The sequence below is a fragment of the Poecile atricapillus genome, chromosome 28, assembly GCF_030490865.1.
Source record: "Poecile atricapillus isolate bPoeAtr1 chromosome 28, bPoeAtr1.hap1, whole genome shotgun sequence".
Lineage (NCBI taxonomy): Eukaryota > Metazoa > Chordata > Aves > Passeriformes > Paridae > Poecile > Poecile atricapillus.
Window position 1 is genome coordinate 4,342,698 of NC_081276.1, and position 20,857 is coordinate 4,363,554.

The 20,857-nt window shown below is 46.4% G+C and overlaps 1 protein-coding gene across 8 annotated transcripts in view; it reads right to left on the minus strand.

The window, feature by feature from the left end:
* Positions 1-20,857, minus strand: part of DOT1L (DOT1 like histone lysine methyltransferase) — a 75,458-nt gene that overhangs the window by 31,937 nt on the left and 22,664 nt on the right. For all 8 annotated transcript variants that reach the window (XR_009279713.1, XR_009279712.1, XM_058858639.1 and 5 more), the window contains exons 5-10: positions 19,366-19,594; positions 17,758-17,852; positions 15,020-15,082; positions 7,151-7,206; positions 4,411-4,490; positions 2,787-2,855 (exon numbers count right to left, since the gene is read on the minus strand). Coding sequence is in view for 6 of the 8 variants with exons in the window: in XM_058858639.1 (XP_058714622.1) it covers positions 2,787-2,855; positions 4,411-4,490; positions 7,151-7,206; positions 15,020-15,082; positions 17,758-17,852; positions 19,366-19,594 (592 nt within the window). In the remaining 2 variants the exon portion in view is untranslated. The remainder of the gene's footprint in view (positions 1-2,786; positions 2,856-4,410; positions 4,491-7,150; positions 7,207-15,019; positions 15,083-17,757; positions 17,853-19,365; positions 19,595-20,857) is intronic.

The window sequence follows — 20,857 nt, forward strand, 5'->3', positions numbered from 1 at the left end:
CCCCATATTTGGACTGGGCACAAACATGTTTTGGGTTTGCTTTCTTGTCTATATTTGTTTTGTTTTCCAGAGTTAATAGCTATGGGATGTGCCTTAAACATTCCCACAAACACTGAGAAGGGCTGCAGGAGAAACTATGGCACATTTCTAATTAAACACAAATGATCCAGAAGAGGCCAAAAGCAAGGTTTGGGATTCAGCAACCTCAACCACTATTTTAACCACATTTTAATACTTGTTTTCATTTGTCCCAACTCTTTCCACATTTCCACGTCTTCCTACAGATGGAACTACTAAGGACACAAAAGTGGTATTGAGGGAACTGGTGCCTTCTTCTTAAACCTGATCTTTTCCAGTGTTTTGTATAAATTATTTAAGTGTTCATACTCAAGATCAGAGTATTTGATAGACAGGTAAGATGTGACTCAAGTCATGCTCAGGCACCAAAAAAAGCTTTGATGCATAAAAGTATTATGAAAAGCCTTGTGGGGCAGCACAAAGGCAGCAGAGCAGTGACATTCCCTGTTCCATGTGCAGGATATTGGCCATGGCTGGGGATGGCATTTCCCGGGAAGTGTCACTTGGAACAGGCCACCAGAACAAGCTCCAGGCCCAGCACATCCCACACAAGCTCATTTGATTTATTTCCCAGACATAATAAGGTCTCAGAAAGAGATTAAGCCCTAAAATTTATTCACACAATTCTCCCTGTTTGTAGCATGCAAAGGTATTTTTTTTTCAGGGCCTTTTATCTGAATCCCTGGAAGTTTCCCACTGGTGGAAGCTGCTGGCTCTCCTTTTGCTAAGCCTCTCACCCATCCAAACCCCAATTAATCATGTCAATATAATTTGAACATCATCATTTCCATTCAGCATTAAATAACAGCTGAGATCTGAAACTTCAGCATTCTAGAAAATATTCCCAATGAATCCATGCTGGGGTGAGAGCTGGAACAGGGTAAAGATCTGGCTCAAGTGGCAGTCAGGGCTGATCTGAGTTGAAAGAGCAGCACATGCTGGCCTCAGTCTCCCAAATGCAGCAGAGAGAGAAGGAAATGGGAAGAATCCAGCAAAGAAAAGCCTTGAGGGGCCAAAGCCCTGTATTTTTGTGGGCAGGTCTAATTGAAACCTCTCCAAGTGCACTCTTGGATTTCCTCAAGCTCTGGTGGGCTCTGCAAGAATGCCCAAGCTCCACTCAGGCTCTCTTTGCCTCATTAGCAACCTGATCCCAATCCCAACTCTCCCAAGGCTTGAGGAACTCCAGGAGCAGCACTGCACCATTTTCCCCTTCTATTTTCAAGTCCATATCTCCAAAGAATTGGCAGTCCAGCACACAAGGGTCAATAAGGTTCCAAACCACCAGAGGCCCCAGAACAGAATTTCAAACAGGGAAGAAAAGTGCAGGTTTGGGTGCCTGATGTGTGGGACACCCACAACAATTCCAGCTTAAAAATAACTCCCAAATGCACAATTTACTTCGTGACAGTCCAAAAATTACTATTCTTTAAAAGCAGTTTAGGCCAAAATTAGACAGCACAGCTTGAGATTTGGAACTCAGTGAGTTCCTCCCCACGTCTGCACAGGAAGGGAATGAGGGGGGTTTGATTTAGGGAAAATTTAGCACTGGACACAGTAAATACATGTAAAGCCCAGCTTGGACTGCTCCTTTGGTTGAGAAGTTTCATAAAATAACCTGAACTGGAAGGGACCCACAAAGAATCTCAGTCCAACTTCAGCACAGACACTCCAGTTTCAAAAATAAAAGTCTGGAAAAGGTCAAAAGCATCAGCAACAGCATGGAATGTCCCCACACCTCCTTAAACTGTGCCTCATGCCTTGCAAAGGACAAGGCTGCCAAACATCAGGTCTGGTGCACTCAGAGGAGGAGGAGAACACGACTCTGTGTTGGCAATAACCAGACCCTGGTTTGTCCTGGGTGTGTCTGGGAGAGGTTTGTTTGCTCAATGCACAACACAGGAGATGTTCAAAGTTGAACATTTCACAGAATCCTGGAATGGTTTGGGTTGGGAGGGACCTCAAAGCTCCTCCAGTGCCACCCCTGCCATGGCAGGAACACCTTCCACCATCCCAGGCTGCTCCAAGCCCCGTCCAGCCTGGCCTTGGGCACTGCCAGGGATCCAGGGGCAGCCACAGCTGCTCTGGGCACCCTGTGCCAGGGCCTGCCCACCCTCCCAGCCAACAATTCCTTCCCAATATCCCATCCAGCCCTGCCCTCTGGCACTGGGAGCCATTCCCTGTGTCCTGTCCCTCCAGGCCTTGTCCCCAGTCCCTCTCCAGCTCTCCTGGAGCCCCTTTAGGCCCTGCAAGGGGCTCTGAGCTCTCCCTGGAGCCTTCTCTTCTCCAGGTGAGCACCCCCAGCTCTCCCAGCCTGACTCTATAACCTCTAAGCCTTACAAATCCTGACTGATGGGATTTACCTGCCTGGATTTAGGGTGTAAGGAACTCCCCTGTGAGTCACAGCAGCTCTTTGTGGCTGAAGAAATGAATCACACCCTCAAACTCCTGATTTCTCTTCAGCTCTAAAGTTGCCCAGCCAGGGACACAAGAAAAACCCCCAAACCAGCAGCACAAACCTCATAAAAAGTGTCTGCTCCTCTCTTAGGTGGGGATTTTTAGATTGATTTTAAGTACCTGTAACTTGATGTGCCCTAATAATCCAACAGCATTTTCTACTTAAACAACTCTAAAAAGCAGTAACATCCCCCAGACACTTTCAGATAATGAATTCCCACAACTGTAATGAACAATAAAAAGGGCAATCATACCACTCAAGTTTCGACTGTTAATTCTAAAATTTAGAGGTGCAAAAGGTTTTGAGGACACAATTCTCCCACCTGGAAAAAGAAGGGAAAAAAAAAGAGAGCACAGTCAGCTCCATTATTCATTCAAGAAGTAACTACTTATTAAATATAACCCAGTACAGAGCCCTAAAGAGCAGGCCTATAAAACTGCTCCTTGTACAGCATTAAAAAAGAAATAAATCCCTTAATTCTCCTTCTGACAGCCCCAAGAAAGCGAATCTATGATTTCTGCCAGGTGACACCTCATGGATTGCTCTAAATTGACAGATTTGAAACACGTGGAAAAAAAAGAGCATGTTAATTCTCAGTGGCAATCTAAAGAAATTTCAATTATCTTCTTCCTGCTTGGGATCTTTTATACACAAGCCCCCAAAGCCCTTTTATTTAGAGGCCACTAATGTTCATTTCATGGGTATTTGGGGTCATTCAGCAGAGCCTGAAGCACACTCTGGGAAAAGAAATCAGGTTTCCTCTTTGTAAAGGGTTCTTGAACCATCCCCACCTTCCCACTGCTCTCAAGCCATCATTAAACAAGTTTGAAAACTAAAAAATAATCCAGTTAAATTAAAGAAAACAGCTTAAGCTTGGGGGTTTTATGGTTTGCAGCAGAGCCCAAAAGTCACATTATTTATTTCAGCATAAAGCTGTGCCATGGGAAGCCACAGCTGCTTTGTTCACACCACACATTTTTCTTTTCAGAATTTGTTATTTCTGTAGTTTCTGCCACAGCCAAGTACAATTGTTACTTAGCCCAGTGGTTAAGAGCAAAGAGAAAGACACCCAGGGCAATGGAGAGGCCATGATGGGGTCAGTGGGAGTCCCCAGTCTGCAGTTTGGCTTCTCAGGAGTGTCCAGTGACAATGTCCCGGTTTTTATGGAATTGTGGATGCATTAAAGTTGGAAAAGACCTTTAAGATCATCAAGTCCAACCATCAACCAGCACCAACACCACACTCACCACTAAACCCTGTCCCCAAGTGCCACATCCCCAGAGGTTCAGAGCATTTCCAGGGATGGGGACTCCAGCATTTCGTTAGTCAGGAGTCAACACCCAGCACTAAATGTGACAGCTCTGAACAGGAGAACCCAGGAAGTGAATTCTGTATGGAATTACAGATTTGCCTTCCAAAGCTGAGCCTCTGCAGCCAAGAATCATGGAATGGGTTGGGTTGGGAGGGCTTTAAAGCCCATCCACCCTGTGCCATGGGCAGGGACACCTTCCACTATCCCAGGGTGCTCCAAGCCCTGTCCAGCCTGGCCTTGGACACTTCCAGGGATCCAGGAAGTTTGGCCTTGGCTGGTGGGTGTTTCATGAGCTCCCAAAAGAGGGAAGGACAGAGCAGCAGCTCCTCCCACCCCAACCCTGCTCCAGAGTCATCCCAGCAGAGGGGATGGAGCCAAGGAACCAGGCAGGTCTGGGCAGACACAAAGGTGGGAAGTAGAAATCCCAACGTGGTGCAGACACTTTTCCCCAAGGCACAAAACAACCCCAAGGTCTGGCTTTGCCAGCTGGAACTGAGCCCCTCTCCCAGCCCAGCTCCCACAGGAATCACAAAACCAAGGGAAAAACATTTCCAGTTGGATTTACCTTCCTTCATGTTCGCAAAGCGCTCCTTCAGCTGGTGATCCACCTCAGGCCCGAAGGCAAAGTTATTGACAAAAATAACACTGCAAAACAATGATCCAGTTAAAGATCAGGGAGCCAGGAACACCCCACAAGGACCCCCAGTCACACCACAGCCACTCCTGGATGCACAAACCTGCTTGTCCCCAACTCTACAGCTCCTGCCACCCAACACACGGAGAGCAACACTCAGCACTTCATGCTGTTACTTCTTGGTGAGGACTTGAAATATTACAGCAAAATAGCAAAATGTATTTTAGAATCATAAAATGGTTTGGGTTGCAAGGGACCTTAAAGCTCATCCAGTGCCACCCCTGCCATGGCAGGGACACCTTCTGCTGTCCCAGGCTGCTCCAAGCCCCGTCCAGCCTGGCCTTGGACACTGCCAGGGATCCAGGGGCAGCCACAGCTGCTCTGGGCAATCTGTTTCTCTTCCAGCTCCAAATTCCCCATAATGCCAGAAGACAGTGACATCTTAGCACATTTTCCCTGTCCTAAACCAAGCACTTCAGCCCTGTCTACAACAGAGGAGCTGCATCTTTCGGGGTTAGGAAATTCAATGAGGGGGTTGCTCCTGGATAAAGAAAATCATATGGAAACAAAGAAATCTGCACAGAGGTAGAATCCCACAACTGATAAAAGGGCTTGGGAAAGAAACAGAACATGCCACAGATTAAAAAATAAACACCCCTTTAGTTTTAAGGTCTATTCAGCCTGGTCTAATTGTCCCTGGGATCCATTTACTACCAGGCTGCAAAAGAAGTTCTCAACACCTTTTGGAAGTGAGTGAACATGTCAGGGGAGGTTTGGGATGGATCTCAGGGCAAGGTTCTTCCCCCCGAGGGTGCTGGCACTGCCCAGGCTCCCCAGGGAATGGGCCCGGCCCCAAGGCTGCCAGAGCTCCAGGAGCGTTTGGACAGCGCTCTCAGGGATGCTCAGGGTGGGGTTCTTGGGGGGTCTGGGCAGGGCCAGGGGCTGCACTGATCATCCCTGAGGGATCCAGCTCAGGATATTCCAGGATTCTGTGAAGTGTAAAAGCCATCCTGGCCTATTGTTCCCACATGAAGAACTGATTTCTTTGCTGGAAAACTCCCTTCCCAGTGCCTCCACGCATGAAACGTGTTCATAAGGACATGGAGTTTAAGAGCAGCAGTCAAAGCTATTAAAAACCACGAATGAAAAAAAAATGTTTATGCACCAAGGGAAAAAAAAGTTATTCTTGCTACGCCTTGCTCTTGGAAATTTGGGAAACCCTGCCTGGCAAGTAAAGCTAGCAGGGGTTTCTTCCTCCTCCCTCCCATGTGCCAAAAAAAAAAAAAAAAAGGCCTTGCAAAAGAGCCAAACATATTAATGGGACTAGAAAACATCCAGGAGAGGAAGGGAAAAAGCCAGAGCCTGCAGATGTGTGTTTTTATAGTTCACTCTAGCACAGAATTTTGTGTGCACGTGCAGGGCACAGGAACCCCAAATCCCTCTTGGGCTCAGCCCTTGTTCCAGGAGGTTTTGCCAAGCCCAGGCACAGGGATCCCTTGGAATACACAGGGAACTATGTCCTGGCACCAGCCCCATCCCTGCAAGCGTCCAAGGCCAGACTGAACAGGGCCTGACACACAGGAAGGTGCCCCTGCCCATGCCCATTTTCACTGGATGAAATTTAAGGTCCCCTCCAACCCAAACCATTCCAGAATTCCCCAATCCTGCACCAGAGCGAGGTGGAGCAGCACTAAGACACACAGTGAGTGCCATGCCACACAAACCAAACATCTCCCAGCACTTCTGGGTGCAGCCAGAGTTCCTGCAGCCAAAAAATTCTCTAAAAATTTAAATTAATTCTGAGGAAAGTTGCCCGGGCAGCAGAGGACTGTGCACTTGGAATAACAAACAACAAAGCCAAACCCAAGTGTGCTGCAAGGCTGGGACAAGTCTGTCCACAAATTAAAAGGCACCTCCAGAAGAAAGTGAGGGGCAGAATCCTGCAGGAGTCACCAGCCTGGCAGACGCCTCCTCCAGGCTCCAAAACCAGAGCTTTGGGAGCAATCCAGAAATTGCCACAACTCTGAAGGCTTTCAGAGCTCTCTTTGACAACTGCCTTCCATTCCCCCACATAACAGGGTGGCCCAGAAGGTCATATAAAAATAAAGAGGTTTTTTCTACCCATAAGGCTGAAAGAATGCAAAGCTTTAAAAATACAGACAACTTTTATTGCTTTTAACAAATTTACTCCCTTTTCTGCTCCCACAGAAAGGAGCCCAACCCTCTGCACAGCTCTCCACATAAATAAATATTCAAGACAATTAGTTTAAATGAACTTTCAATTTAAGTTGAAACAAACTCACTTGGGTCTTTTCCCTTTTATTAGAGGGAAAGTGAGTCTGTGTGCCCCAATAGCCAAGAAAATGAGGTTTTAGCCAGAATCCCTGACATGAACTATAGGGACATGCAAAACAAATGGAGGTTTGTGCTCCTCATATAATCAGAATTTATCTTGGATACACCCTTGTAAGGAATATCATGGGACGTGCACTCAAAGCCATTCTTCTAGTCAGAAAACAGGATCTAAAGAGGCCAGTGTAAGAGTTGGCAGATAGACTTTGGGTATTTGCTATGGAAATTCTATATAAAAAGCTGGCCAGCCTCCCAATTTCCATTATACAAACTCCCAAATATCCAGCTCAGAAGGCAGCATTCAATTGCTGTACTGTACCTTGTGTTTGCAATCCTCTCTCTCCATTCTTCTGAGAGGAAGTCACCTCTTTCCAGCTTAAAACAAGACAAAGAACACAGAAATACAGAGGGGTTAACAGGGTTCCCTCCTGCTTCCTTCAGAGAGGGACAAACAGGCTGCACCAGCTGTGAACCCACAACAACCAGGGACAAATGAAACCTTTTGGAAGCCCAGAGGTGGAGCAGGGAGAGCTGACACTGCTCATTCCTCAGATCCCAGAGGTTTCTCCCTCCCTGCTCCCACCCTCGGCCGCTCTCCTGCGTGGGAAGGACAGGGAAGGGTCTCTGGTCACTCCATGGAGAAGCCAGAAGTGCTGGCACTCACTGCAAAACTGATCAGCAAATCCCTCCCCACGGCAGAGGGAGCTGAGCATGGATTGGGAACAGCTCCTGCTGGGAGCCCTGGCCCTTAATTAACGCTTTTGCTGCACTGCACAAACAAGAATCTGATTTTTGTGGTGTTAAATATAAACCCTGAGCACTTCTAACACTTTCAAGTTGGAAACGAACTTGTTTGAAAATAAATACAGTTATGACTTCAGTGGCTTGTGGAGCACCTTTCTGACGACACCACATCAAGTCCCAGGTGAACACAGAGCTCTGGCAGATTGATGTTTTCTCAGTCATGTTTTGGAAATGAGAGGAGCCCATGGGCCACACTCTTCTGCTGTGCCACAAGTCAGGCAGGAGGAGAGTTGGGGAGGAAGATAAGAGGAGGAGAGAAAAAATAAGGTGCAACTCTGTAATTAATGCTGATGACACCCTTTGAAGATGATGGTTTGTGCCAGAACCTCAGGAACATCAAAGCAACGGCAGCGACTGCTGAGGTTTCTTTTCCTGCACTGATTTCTCTGTATGGGAAGGAGTGAGGATTTCACATGGCAGCACTAATTCTCATTAGTGACAACTCTAAAGTGCCAGCACTGCAGTGCAGACACTGGAACAACTTCCATCCCTCAGGGCTGGTTCAGCCTGGGAACACCCAAAGGGAGCTCCAGGGCCTGGTGCCACTCAGGGACACAGAGGAGGTGACAAACCTGTGTGAGCCACTGGGAAGGACAAAGCCACAAGTGCCAGCAGGAATGGGACTCTTCCACGAGGAAAGGAAGGGGAAAACCACCAAAATGTCCTGCTGCTACACAAGAGGGCTGAGAGAAGTGGACATTGAGGGTTCTCAGTCAAGAGATCAGGAACTTTGTCAAGAGCCTTAAGTAGTAGAAACTGAACAGAGTGGGTAAGATGAGCTCAAGTTATTCAGAAATACCTGTTCCGCCAGCTGGGCTGAAATTAGAGTTAAACCAGAATTACTACCTGTGATCTCCCACCTGCTGGGAGGGGAAGCATCTTTGACATCCCTGCTGTAATAAAAACAAAGGATAAGCTGGAAGCTAAACTCAAAGATCCAACCCAAGGATATATCTTGCTGGGTACTGTCAGAATCTAAACCAGAGACTCAACATCAAAAAAGTTCTAAGAAGAGTTCTTCTCATCTCATAAAAGGAAAGATTTTTTCTGGATGTCTATATGAGGACACCATCTCTAGATTGATTTTAAGAGATAATTTTGTCTCAGCCTTATCTATTCTTGTAGTGAACAGTTCCACGGTTGAGTAACCAAGACAAAGTCAAAGAAAATCCACATGACAGGCAACTGTGTTTATTTTATAACAATATTTGCAAGTCAGCTTCTCTATGGCATCTACCACACCACCAGTTTCTAAAGTCTCCACAGAGTTTTCCTACACTAACAGGGAAAGAAAAACACTGGGAAAACCAGGAACCACAAACGCCACAGTCTGCAAGAGAAGAGAGAACCAGCGTAACATGAAACAATTTTGAAATGCTAAGCTTCATATAAAGGTCTTGAAATCCAACCTAAGTGGCTGTCAGGCCTCACTTGGGTCCAGTTTCACTGTGTGTTTGCCCTGTCTATGTGGTTAGAAGAGCACTTATAACCAAATCTCCAGGTTTTAACCTGATATCACCCATGGAGGATGAACACTTTGAAAGCCAGAGCCATTTAACAATTCAAATTAACCACAGCCCAGCTTAAACACATCTATTTTTGTGTGGCACCACTTTCCCAGCTCATGTTTAGCCAAGATTCAAGGGAAAAATTTCACCAGGAAAAACATTGGAATACAGAAATAATCAGATGATCACCTGGAAGAAAATGGGTTATTTTTCCCTTCTGGAAGCAAGGCAGTGATTCCTGGATGCTGCCCTCTGACAAGGACTGAGCTGCCTGACCCCTGTAAGCAGCCCTTACCCACTGTGCTGGGGCAGTGATCAATAAATGATGTCCTAGAAGTAGGAAATGAGCTCTTTACCCATCAACTGACAGAGAATCCAAAAAAATTCCCCCACAAAATCCCACTCAGCTCAGTGGTTTGCAATAATTTTGAGAGTGAAACAAGAACTGAGAAGAAAAGTCCAGCTGATTAATCCCTGCCCCAGGGCAGCAGCAGCTGAACCAGCAGAACGTGGTCTGTGCTGGTCACTCAGGGAGAAGGGGACACATCCACACTGTGACAGTCACAGGGCCACACTCAATCTCTTCCTCCACTGTCCCCTCCCTCACCCTGCTCCTCCTCTCTCTCAGAAACTTAATCTCCTTAGTGAATAATGAATGGAAGGGACCATCTGTAACACAGATATTTTCATCTGATTAGACAATGCAGGAGATGCTTTATCTAACAGGATAATTAGCTCAGAGAAATCGCCTCCAGAGCTGCTGCCTGCTTTGCTTCTAAATTTAGATGCCAGACCAGGTTTTTATTCAGGTTTTTCAAAAAGACACTGCAGGAATACACTCAGCAGCATCTGATTCCTGTAACTCTTCCTGCAAGTGGATGGAAAGCAGCAGGTCCCAGTCTGGGGGAAGCAGCCAGAGGTACACAGAGGGTGTGAGCTCATCACAGAGCAGAGCAGGAATTTGGGAAGGTCAGGCCCCTGTGCTGTGGAGGAGAGCTGGGTTCTCACCCCAGTGCTGGACAGGGAGGCTCTCTGGTAACGCTCCACAGAGCCATAAATTCACAGGCAGGATGCCTCATTCCAGCCGCCTCCGTGCAAACACTTGGCTCCCAAAAACGCGGCATTTCTGCCTGGAAAAGTACACACGGTTATTTTTAGGTCCCTGTTCTTTTCAAAAATAACCAGAGGCACGAATCCAAACCTCCAAAATGTGGCATCATTTCAAAGCCACAGGGGACGTTTGGAGGGCTTTTCAAATGCCAAAACAGCAAAATTTCCCGCTGAAATGGGGCGGTCGAAAATACCGGGAGCAAACAGCTGGCTCATCCTTCCCTGGGAGCAGCTCCTGGCAGCAGGAAGTTCTGAGGTACAGGTGATGTCAGTCACCATCACAAACCAGCTCCTGGGCACTGGAACTCCCACAGGACTCCCTGCTTCTGCTCAGAACAGGAAAAGCAGGCAGAAAGACACCCCAAACTCAGGGAGAGACCTGCAAGCCACAGAGCCAGGCTTGCACTGATCCATGCCCAAAACTCACCCCTGATCCTCAGGGCTGAACCACCTCCAGCCACCAGAAGCTCCTGGGGTTTCCTGGGAGCAGACAGAGGCATCCATCCAGCCCAAATCCCACCTTTAGGAATGCTGACCTGCTTCCTGCTCTTGGTTTGATAGTCACTGCCACCTCCTGCTAAAAGAAGCTTTTATGAAGAGCAGGGCAGGAATTCTGTTATAACAACCCTGAGTAAATAAACACAAAACTAATCCTGGTTCTCAGCAGAGTCCAACATGGGACTGCACTGACTCCTAACTGTTCTGAGCTCAGCCTGGGATCCTGGGATCAAGTTGTGCTTATTTTGTCACCAACATTTGGAATTCTGGGACCTCACAAAGCATTTTGCAGGGACAAAGCTTCCAGAAAGACAAAGATGCCAGGCTTTCCATTCCACACCTGCCTGTGTCCTCCAGGTACATCATGAGCAAGTCTGCTCTGTGTTTTCTTCTCTCAGAAAAAGCAAACAACAGGTTACAGGCACTGAGAACTTAACAAAAACTAAAAAAAACCCCAGAAACTTCTCCAAGGGGAGCCCAGAGAAGCACTTTGTGCTACGCAGCAATCTCAGCCTCCTGCCCCAGATACCTGAGATAGCTCCGATTCTGAGGCCACGTGAGGATATTTACAGTTAGAAACCATGAAAACCCATCTGCCTCTTAATTGCCATGCAGGGTTTTAATTTGATGGCTGCACATATGCAGGAATTCCCCAAGAAAGACTCGCTAATTAGCTAGGCCTAATGACCTTCCCAAAGTTTCCTGCTTTCTTCAGACAAGTTGACTTGAAAAGAGTGGGGTAAAACTAATCTTGGAAACTTCTCAGCTCCATGGGAAGAGAAAGGAGAAGACAGAAGGAGTTGGAACAAAGGGACGTGTTGGAAGTGGGACATTCTAGTCCAAAAAGCTGAAGCAGCTGATGATGATGATGAAAAGCTCTAGAGGAAGAGGATCCTTGCCTCGGAATGCAGGAGAGAAGAGCAGCAATAATCTGATTTTCCCTAAACGAGCAGGAATTGCACATTCCCAAGAAGAGCAGGGGATGCAAATATTCATTTAAGAGGATTATGAGACTCAGTGACCAACAACAGCTGGAGATCAGGAGCCTCCCAAAGCAATGCAGGAGGAGCAAATTCCTCCCACTCCTCTCATGCCCCACATGGATCTTCCCCCTCTCCAGCTGCAGGGATGATCCAGCTGTGGCTCTGCAGCCTTGGGCATCCAACACCCCCAGGACACTTTGCCACCTGCAGCTGGGGAAGTTTAATGTGCTTTTATCACCAAGTGACTACAGAACAATTGAGGTTGCAGTTTTATGTGGAACCATTGCTCAAGAGGGATTTTCTTTATATAATTGTGGACAAAATAGGGTGGAAATACACCTGGACAATCAGGGTTTATTTTAAATGTTGGCACTGGGCCTTGCTCTCCAGAATTCATGTCCAAACTCAGAATTTCCAGCAGCAATCCAATGGAGAAGGCCAGAAGGTAAATTTGAAGGCTGCAGAACAACTTGGTGAGGTAACAGTGACTGCCCTTCTCTCCAAGGGTTCTCAAACATGAATTCATTATTTGAAGAGGTTTGGGGGTCATGGGTTTTTGTTTGTTTACATTTCTAGCAACTTTCTTTTAATGGTAATCTGAAAAAATGCTGCTGGGAGGATTTGGGGCAGGTTATAAAAACATCATGAGGTTCAAGTCCCTTGGACTGCTGCAAAAGGCAAAAAAATCAGAAAATATTTCTCAGGAAGGTTGAACCAGGTGGGAAGGGAAGGCTGGAGATGGTGAAAAGCTACAGAGATAATTTCCCAAGTAAGAAGGAACTGTTGAGATGCATAAAGCCAAACAAACATGGAACACTCCGCTATAGTCAACTTTGCAGCAGATTGCTTTACAGGGAGGACCCCAAATCCATTTGAATTGGAAATCTTTAACTGTACTGGGATCTTGGCTGTTAAAATAACCCAAAAACCCAGCATGACCCTGCAGGCCCAGCTCCAGGATTTATTGCTGCCTTATGCATCACAGTTTTTACTTTTACAGCAAGAGAGAACCACCATCCACAAAGTTCAACCAGAGCTGCAGGTGGGATCCAAGATTCTTCCCACTGAACTCATGCCAAGCCCTCCCCTCCTCCAGCACTTGATTCTTCTCAAAACACTGATTTTTCATATGACTGCCTGTAACACTGGAGTGGAATTCATGAATTGAGCTCTGCTGATGACAGATTATTTCAATTTGTGCTTATTTTGTCTCCAACATTTGGAATTTTGGGACCTCAGAAAGCATTTTGCAGGATCAAAGCTGTTTTCCAGAAAGACAAAGATGCTGGGCTTTCAATTCCACATCTTCCTGTGTCCTCCAGCTGCACCATGAGCAAGTCTGCTCTGTGTTTAACAGTCACCTATAGCAGATGCTGCTAAGGAGTTCCTAAAGAAAATAAACTGCCTGGTAAAAGTCTGTTTGATGAATAAAAACTAAATTAAATCTGCCCTGTGTGTCTACTATAAAAGCCCAAAATCTGTGTTCAAGCATCACTCCAAGGTGACAGGAAACCAACTTTCCCTCAGACAAGAAGTGCTGCAAGTGTTAACTCTTCCCAAAAAAATCCCCAGATTGCATATTCAGGGAAATTTTACTCTAAACACTGCAGAAAACAGAGTTATAAAAGCCAAAGAACCTGGCAAAAATAAGTAGCTTTGTTTCGATATAGCACCAGACTCTGTCACTTGGAATGCTCAGTATGGAAATGCTGCCTAAGGCAAGCAATATGCTTCCAATATTTCAGTCCAAGTTCCTCTCCTATTCCTTAAATTACCCAGTTCAGAAGCAGAGCATCCTCAGGAACAATTCCTTTCATGTCATGCCAGCTGGGTGACACAATGGAAAAATGCCATATGGCCACTGCAGGAAAAGTAAAGCATTCCCAGTGCTTCCACAGCAGGAAGGAATTATCAATCCTGCTGCAGACCAGTCCCCCTGCAGGCCCAGCATCCCCTGGAAGGGAATCCCTCTATCCAGAACAGGAATTCCAGGAGGGAAGTGTTAGGGGCAGGTGGGACCATCACCTTCCCAGCCTGGAAGAGCTGGAAGCAGCTTCACTACAGGATGAGAGCACCAAGGACCCCAGCAGCCAGAAAATTGAGAAATAAAGGCTGGGCAGCTCCAACCTGCCATTGCTCCCACAGTGCTGGGATGCTGAAGCCACGTGGATCACACCATCCCAGGGACATGGCAGAGATGGATCTGCACAGAAGGGAAGGGAAGGAGCAGGTCCCCAATTCTTGCTCAAACCTGGATGCAGGACACATGGCCACTGCAACCTCTGAGCAGTTGCATAGCAATACAGCAATATTCCTATATTTGGGAATATCCCTGATCCACCCAGCCTCTTTCCTGACCATAGGAAAGTGGCAGAAGCAGAAATAGATGTGTTTTCAAAACTCCCAGCGGGTTTCTAATGTACATCCATTTCCTGACTGGAAAGTAATTAAGCAGGGAGCAGATTTTCTTAATGACATTCACAAAGGGGAAGAAAGGGAAAAGGGAAGGAATGGAACAGGACAGTGCATGGATTTGCACAGGCCTCACACCATCCTTGGGGTGCAAAACATCCTCAGAGAAAAAAAACATTGGGAGGAAGATAAAGGAATTCCAATGCAACCCTTGCCACAGGCAGGAATATCCCCCATGATGACCCATTTACTCCTCCTGCTGCAGCTCTACCCTCAGAGCATCCAAATCCAAACCCTTCCAAACCAGAACTAACCACCCACCACCCTCCCCTGAGAGCCATCCAGCCTGTTAATTGTTCCTGGAGCTTCCTGCTCCAATCTCCATCCATCCACAGCTTCCCCTTCTGGCACCCCATCCCCTCCAGAACCCAGCCCAGGTGGCCACACCTTCCTTCCCCTGCCTGCAGAACCAAAGCTTCAGCTTTTATTTCCAGCAGGAGAGTTCAGAACCCCAAGGAGGAGCTGTCATACCTGGCAAAAACCCAGATCCACGGAAAGGGGGAGGGAAAAAGGAAAAGGGGATTTAACACAAACAGAAGACTCACGGCAGCCCCAATCAGAAGAACATTTTAGAAGAATAAATCTGCCAGGAGTTTCTGGAAAGACCTGGAAGTGCTCCAAATAACACCATGCCCCACATCTGGCATGACAGAGGGGTCTGGGAGGATATACTGGAAACACCATGCCCAGGATCAAGACAAGAGCCAGGAGGCAGCCATGGCTCAACTGCTGGTGTCTGAGAAAAGGCTGGAGGGGACTTTACAAATCCTGCACGTGAGTGTGGATCCCGATCTGCAGCTGAGTTTCACTCACTGTGTATTCTGCATGTTTCTTCCCATACCATTTCATCCATTTTCTGAACTCTCTGTCCATCGTCTGCAAGAGGGAGGAAAACCAAAACCAGCTATTAGGACATCTCATATTTCTCATTCCATCAAAGCAATGGAGACACAGCTCTGAAGCACTCATTGAGCCCCAAGAATTCTGTCTGGTTGGAGTTTTTTTGCCATTAACATTCCAAGGAGAGGCAGACACAGAGCTCCTGCTGTTTAGTTTCCTTAAAAAACCAAACCCTCACTTTCTTAGGGCCAAGGCAAAGCTGGCATCTTCACCCATGGAAGTTCCATGTTCTAAGAAAAGCCCTTACACTGCCCAGCACTAAAAATAGCCCAGCCTTAAGTTGTGGTGCATAATCCCACAAGGAGGAGGAGGAGGGTGCAGCCCAGCCTAAAGCCAGGCAGCAAAGGGACAACCAGGACAAAGCCAGGTCTGCTGGGGTCACTGAGAAGGCAGAAAGCAGCAGGCAAAGCGTGCCAGCAGCAGAGGGAGAATCCTGCTTCCCACAGCAACTGGGAGTGCTTCAAACTGCACCCAAACACAGCAGGGCTGCAGAGGAGGGAGGGCTCTGCTGTTTTCTGTTGTCCAAAGGCAGAAAGGAACAAAATCCCATATCCAGACAGCTCAGTGCCTCACACATCCCCATCAGCACCTTTCCAGCAGCTTGACCCCAGCTGATCTTTAGGTTTTGGCCCAAATTTGGAGGTGAGTCTCCCTCCCTGGACACATTCCTGTGTCTCCTGGTCCAGGTGACCCTGCCAGAGGTCCCTTCCAACACCAGCTATTCTGGGCTTCTGTGTGAGAAGCCCAGCAGAAATTCTGATCCCATTGACAACACAAGCTGATGGCTGATCAGCTGCTCCATCAGCAGCTCAAGAAAACTGTGTGTGCTGACAGGCATGTTTTATGCTCAAAAGCACTCCAAAGCTGAGCAGGATAACCCAAAAATCTTCACTATTTTCATGTATGAACTTACATTTTAATTTATTAAGGCAACTTCACTAAAACAAATCCATAACATTCTTCCTCTTTAGGTGAAGCTTTTCAAATTCCATTATCCATCTATTATCTGGGTACTGCTATCATGGTACCCAGAGATGTGGTGCCACAGCCAATTTAACTGGAAACTCAACCCAACTTCTTCCACAAATAATTGGAGGATAACTGGACCCTCATAGAGGCACAAGGCAGCTCCACACACTCTGACACTGCAGCAGCTCCTTGGTTGTTAAATTGACAGGATTTAAGCAGGGAAATAATGCAGAGCATTTTGTTCACCAGTAATCTCATGGAAGACTTGTGACACTGATGTACCCCAGCACTGACTACCTCTAATGCTCCATTTGTGGGTCACTCTTTTGTTTGCTGTTTTCACCACAGCTTTGTGTTTGCACAGTGACAGGAAGGGGTATTAGTGAGAGAGAGAATTGCACTTTTCCTTATAAAGCTGATCTTTAAGTTTAATGGCAAACACAGAGGGGGTTCCTGGCCTTGTAAATGCTCCAATGTAAAACCAGGATGTTCACACACAGGGACTGCAGAGCCCTCCAGGTAAAAAATTCCATTGAATCCTGGCAGAGGAAACAAAGTGGATTTTTAGGTCCTTGACTGATCAGCCTCACCCCCGTGCTTATGCATTTATTGCCCACATCACTGAAAACAAGGATCAAAGAGTTTCATTTATCCCCTCCCTCCATGAGGGATAATTTTCCAGCCTGTTCAGGCTGAATCTGTGTTTTGACAATTCAGAGGGATCAGTTTCTGTTCAGACTACTGAAGAAAACAAACTTCTTGTGGTAAGACATGACTGACCTTCCCTGTGTACTTGTGGCCTCCCAGCTGCCTTGAACTCATCATCTGTGTGTGTCCCACTGGCACAGAATTAGAAGTATAAAGAAACCTGACTAAAGAAGCCTGACTAAACATTATCAAACAATCATGGAATGGTTTGGGTTGGAAGGGACCTTAAATATCAATTAGTTCCATCCCCTGCCATGGGACACCCCCCACTATCCCAGGCTGCTCCAAGCCCTTTCCAGCCTGGCCTTGGACACTTCCAGGGATGCAGGAGCAGCCACAGCTGCTCTGGGTACCCTGTGCCACCCTCACAGCAGAGAATTCTTTCCTAATCTCTAATCTAAATCTCCCCTCCTTCAGCTTCAGGCCATTTTATGTTTTTTCTCACTATGGTGCCTCCTAAGCAGTTGCACAGCAGACGCCCAGCACAGGCCTCAGGAGGAACTTCTGGTGGTTTAGTAACTGAAAAAGGGGCACCATCACCACAGGCAGACACATGGCCCTTAAAATATTTAAGAACAAATTGTTTGGTGAATTTATTCCTGGATTTGCTGCATGCTGTGGCCTCTGGGAGCTGCATTAGAGCTCCCAGACACAGAATGACTGCAGGTATTTGGGTGAAGCTTATATTGTACTCCCTTTTGAACAGGCCTTGGCATTACTGTTAAAATTGTTAAAAGAGCTTTCAGGGCCTGACATCACCCTAGAAAGATGCCAATGTTCCTTCTCAACACTCCAGACTGGACACACTTCTTTCCTCAAGCACATCCTTGCATTGCAGGCTGATATTTCACTGCTGCAGGACTGACTGATCTGAGAAGCAGAAGTCCAGCAGGGCAGAAATTCTGCTTTTCCTGCAGCACAGCTCTTGTCACAGTGCAGCAGTGAGTCCTGCAGCACACCCCAGGCTCACTCACCTCGGCATACTTGGCTGGAATATCAGCTTTCTCCACTCCGTAGTGATGTTTGCAGTTTGTGGCTGCAGCCACTTGAAGCACCACCTGCCCCACACCTGCAGGGAACAAAAACCCCAGAGCTGAGAGCGCTTCCAGCGAAACCACTGCCAAGGGAGAGAAGATTTTAGAGCAAAGTGCACACAGAAAAACACAGGGGAACTGTGGGACTGGGCTGAGGGCAGCTTCAGCTGCCAGGGGTCTGCCATTCCCAGCTGGAATGCACACTGCAGGCACTGGGAATTCCCAGAGCCATTCCCACTCCCCTGGTGCTGCTCAGCCCCGAGGTCAGAGCGAGAAACATCTGATTTCTTTCTGGGGATAGCAGATTAAAGTGTCTGACATGGGCCTGTGACCCAACCTGCAGCACTCCAGGGCCCCAGATATGATCTTCTTTAACCTTCCTGAACAAACAATTGTGAGAATCTATGGAGATTTTGTTTCCCTCCAGATGGAAAAGAGTTTCTCAGTCTTTCTAAAGGTCTCATCTGAACATCAGTGCCTGACAGGAAATTTCAGTCAGTCCCACTGACAGAGGAAGCAGGGGCAAGAAAATCACTGAAGAGCCTATATAAACATATATTTATACATATATAATTATATTTAATATATTTAATTATTATATTTTATAGTTTTAGCATATGTTAATATATTTTATATACATTTTAATAGTACATTATTAAATATTTAATTATTCTACAATCTATTATTTTATTATGTAAAACATATATAAATATTGAACATTTATATGTAACTGCTTAATATTTAAACATTTAAATACTTTCAAATTTAAAATATAATTTTTTAAAAATATTTTTTTTCCCCTGAAGTCCTGTATTACACATAGTTGTTTGGATCTAAATGTGTTAAAACTTCAGAACACATCAAGCAAGAGGGGAAATTCTTATTAGTCCTTTCCTGTTCTGAACCAGATTTTACCGAGAAAAAGAACATTCTCTTCTTACTCAGTATCTCTGTTGCACATGTGCTTGAGTCATACCTGGTTTCCTCACCAACCAGAAACATCGATTTCCTTTTAAAACTCTGTTGCAGTTGTGGGTTAGATTTTGTGGGGTTTCACAACTGTTCAAGTAAACTATGAAAGCTTTTTTGACACACTGACAAGACAGAGGCAAAAAAAACCCTTCCTTTTCAGATTCCACACCAAGTGTTTCACATGCGAAGGGTCAAGAAATCCCATTTTCAGATACGAAGGGCATAAAGCAAATCCAGTGAAAACAGATGAATCCTTAGGAATGCAAGTTTATGGGTCAAACATCATTTTTAACATTGCTGCTTCTTCACAAGTATATCCAAAATACCAACACAAACAAAGGGGTTTGTAACAAGGGTTTATTGCACTGCAGGCTGATATTTCACTGCCACCAGAAAAGAGGTCTGGGGTGTTTGTTTGGTCCATTTAATCCTGGCATAAAAAGCAGGAGCATCTTTGGGGATTATCTAGAAAAGATGCTTATCCTGTAACACAATCTGTACTTCTGGGTTACTTCCCAAATATGGGGGTTTTAAAGTACAAAAAACAAAGAGAAAAAGCAGTTATTGGTCACTTACCACTGCCCAAGTCAACGAACAAATCATCCTCTGTCATTTTAATCTCATCGATCATTTGGGCCACCAAGTCAAAGGAAGTTTCTCCGTAGACCTCAGGGGAGAAGGGCTCGTAGTTGTTGAGTTTCTCAGGGTCTGTGACTGAGTGGTTGTAGACCTGCTGCAGGATGTGCCTCAGGAGCCCGTTGGAGGGACGCGTGTTCAGCTTCATCGGCTGCGTCGTCCCCTTCCACTGCAGGGGACAGCAGGGACAGGGTGTGAACCCACCATGGGGACAAGGAAGTGCCACCAAACCCAGCTGAGGAATGAGGGACAGTCCCCTCCCAGCTCCTCGCCCTCAGCTTGGGCTGCAGGTGCTCCTTAAAGATAAAAACAGGGAACGGAGCTGGAGCCAGGCTGGGAGAGCTGGGGCTGCTCACCTGGAGAAGAGAAGGCTCCAGGGAGAGCTCAGAGCCCCTTGCAGGGCCTAAAGGGGCTCCAGGAGAGCTGGAGAGGGACTGGGGACAAGGCCTGGAGGGACAGGACACAGGGAATGGCTCCCAGTGCCAGAGGGCAGGGCTGGATGGGATATTGGGAAGGAATTGTTGGCTGGGAGGGTGGGCAGGCCCTGGCACAGGGTGCCCAGAGCAGCTGTGGCTGCCCCTGGATCCCTGGCAGTGCCCAAGGCCAGGCTGGACGGGGCTTGGAGCAGCCTGGGATGGTGGAAGGTGTCCCTGCCATGGCAGGGGTGGGGTTGGATGGGCTTTAAAGTCCCTCCCAAAGCGAACCATTCTGTGACACTGCAGAAATTGCACACCAGCAGGTGCTCTGCACTTTGTCACACTTCAGTTAACAGTTAATTTCACAGGTGATAAAGGGGAATTTAAACAGATGCAAAAAAACAACTGGCAATGTAAATCACAACATAGAATAGAGTTGGGGAGGGTGTAAATGTTTGTTCTCTTGTTTTTTCTGTGCTATCCCCACTGAACCGATGTTGACTGTCAACACAAGAACAGGTTAATTTTGCTCCAGGAGCTGTCACATGGGAGGGAGGGATCAGATACATTCAGACAGGGAGTGGCAGGAAAGAGATGGAAATCAAGCTTCCTTTCTGCTTCAGAAAAATACCCATCCTAAGCATAAAAGTTAAGTTTTAAAAATGTTTACTTCTCCCTTTGATAAAAACAAACAAAAAAAGGGCGATTCCAGGACCCATCCTAAACACTCCTGTGAGATTCAGATGGGAAGGAAAAAAATAAACCCATCAGGTTTGCCAGTTCAGGTAGCAACTGCAAATGCTGAATAACTGCTAATATTTAGCTATTAACCAACACAGACATGATGGTGCCTGAGTCCAAATAAATACAAGTTTTTAAGGCCCAAAAAATTAAGAGAATCCCAGCAAAAAAGGCTTGTTGCCATAATATTGCATATTTCAAATAATTCCCATAAGCACATCAGAGAAAAAAAATCCACCTATGCTTTCAAATTAAGGAGAATAGTAACATTATTC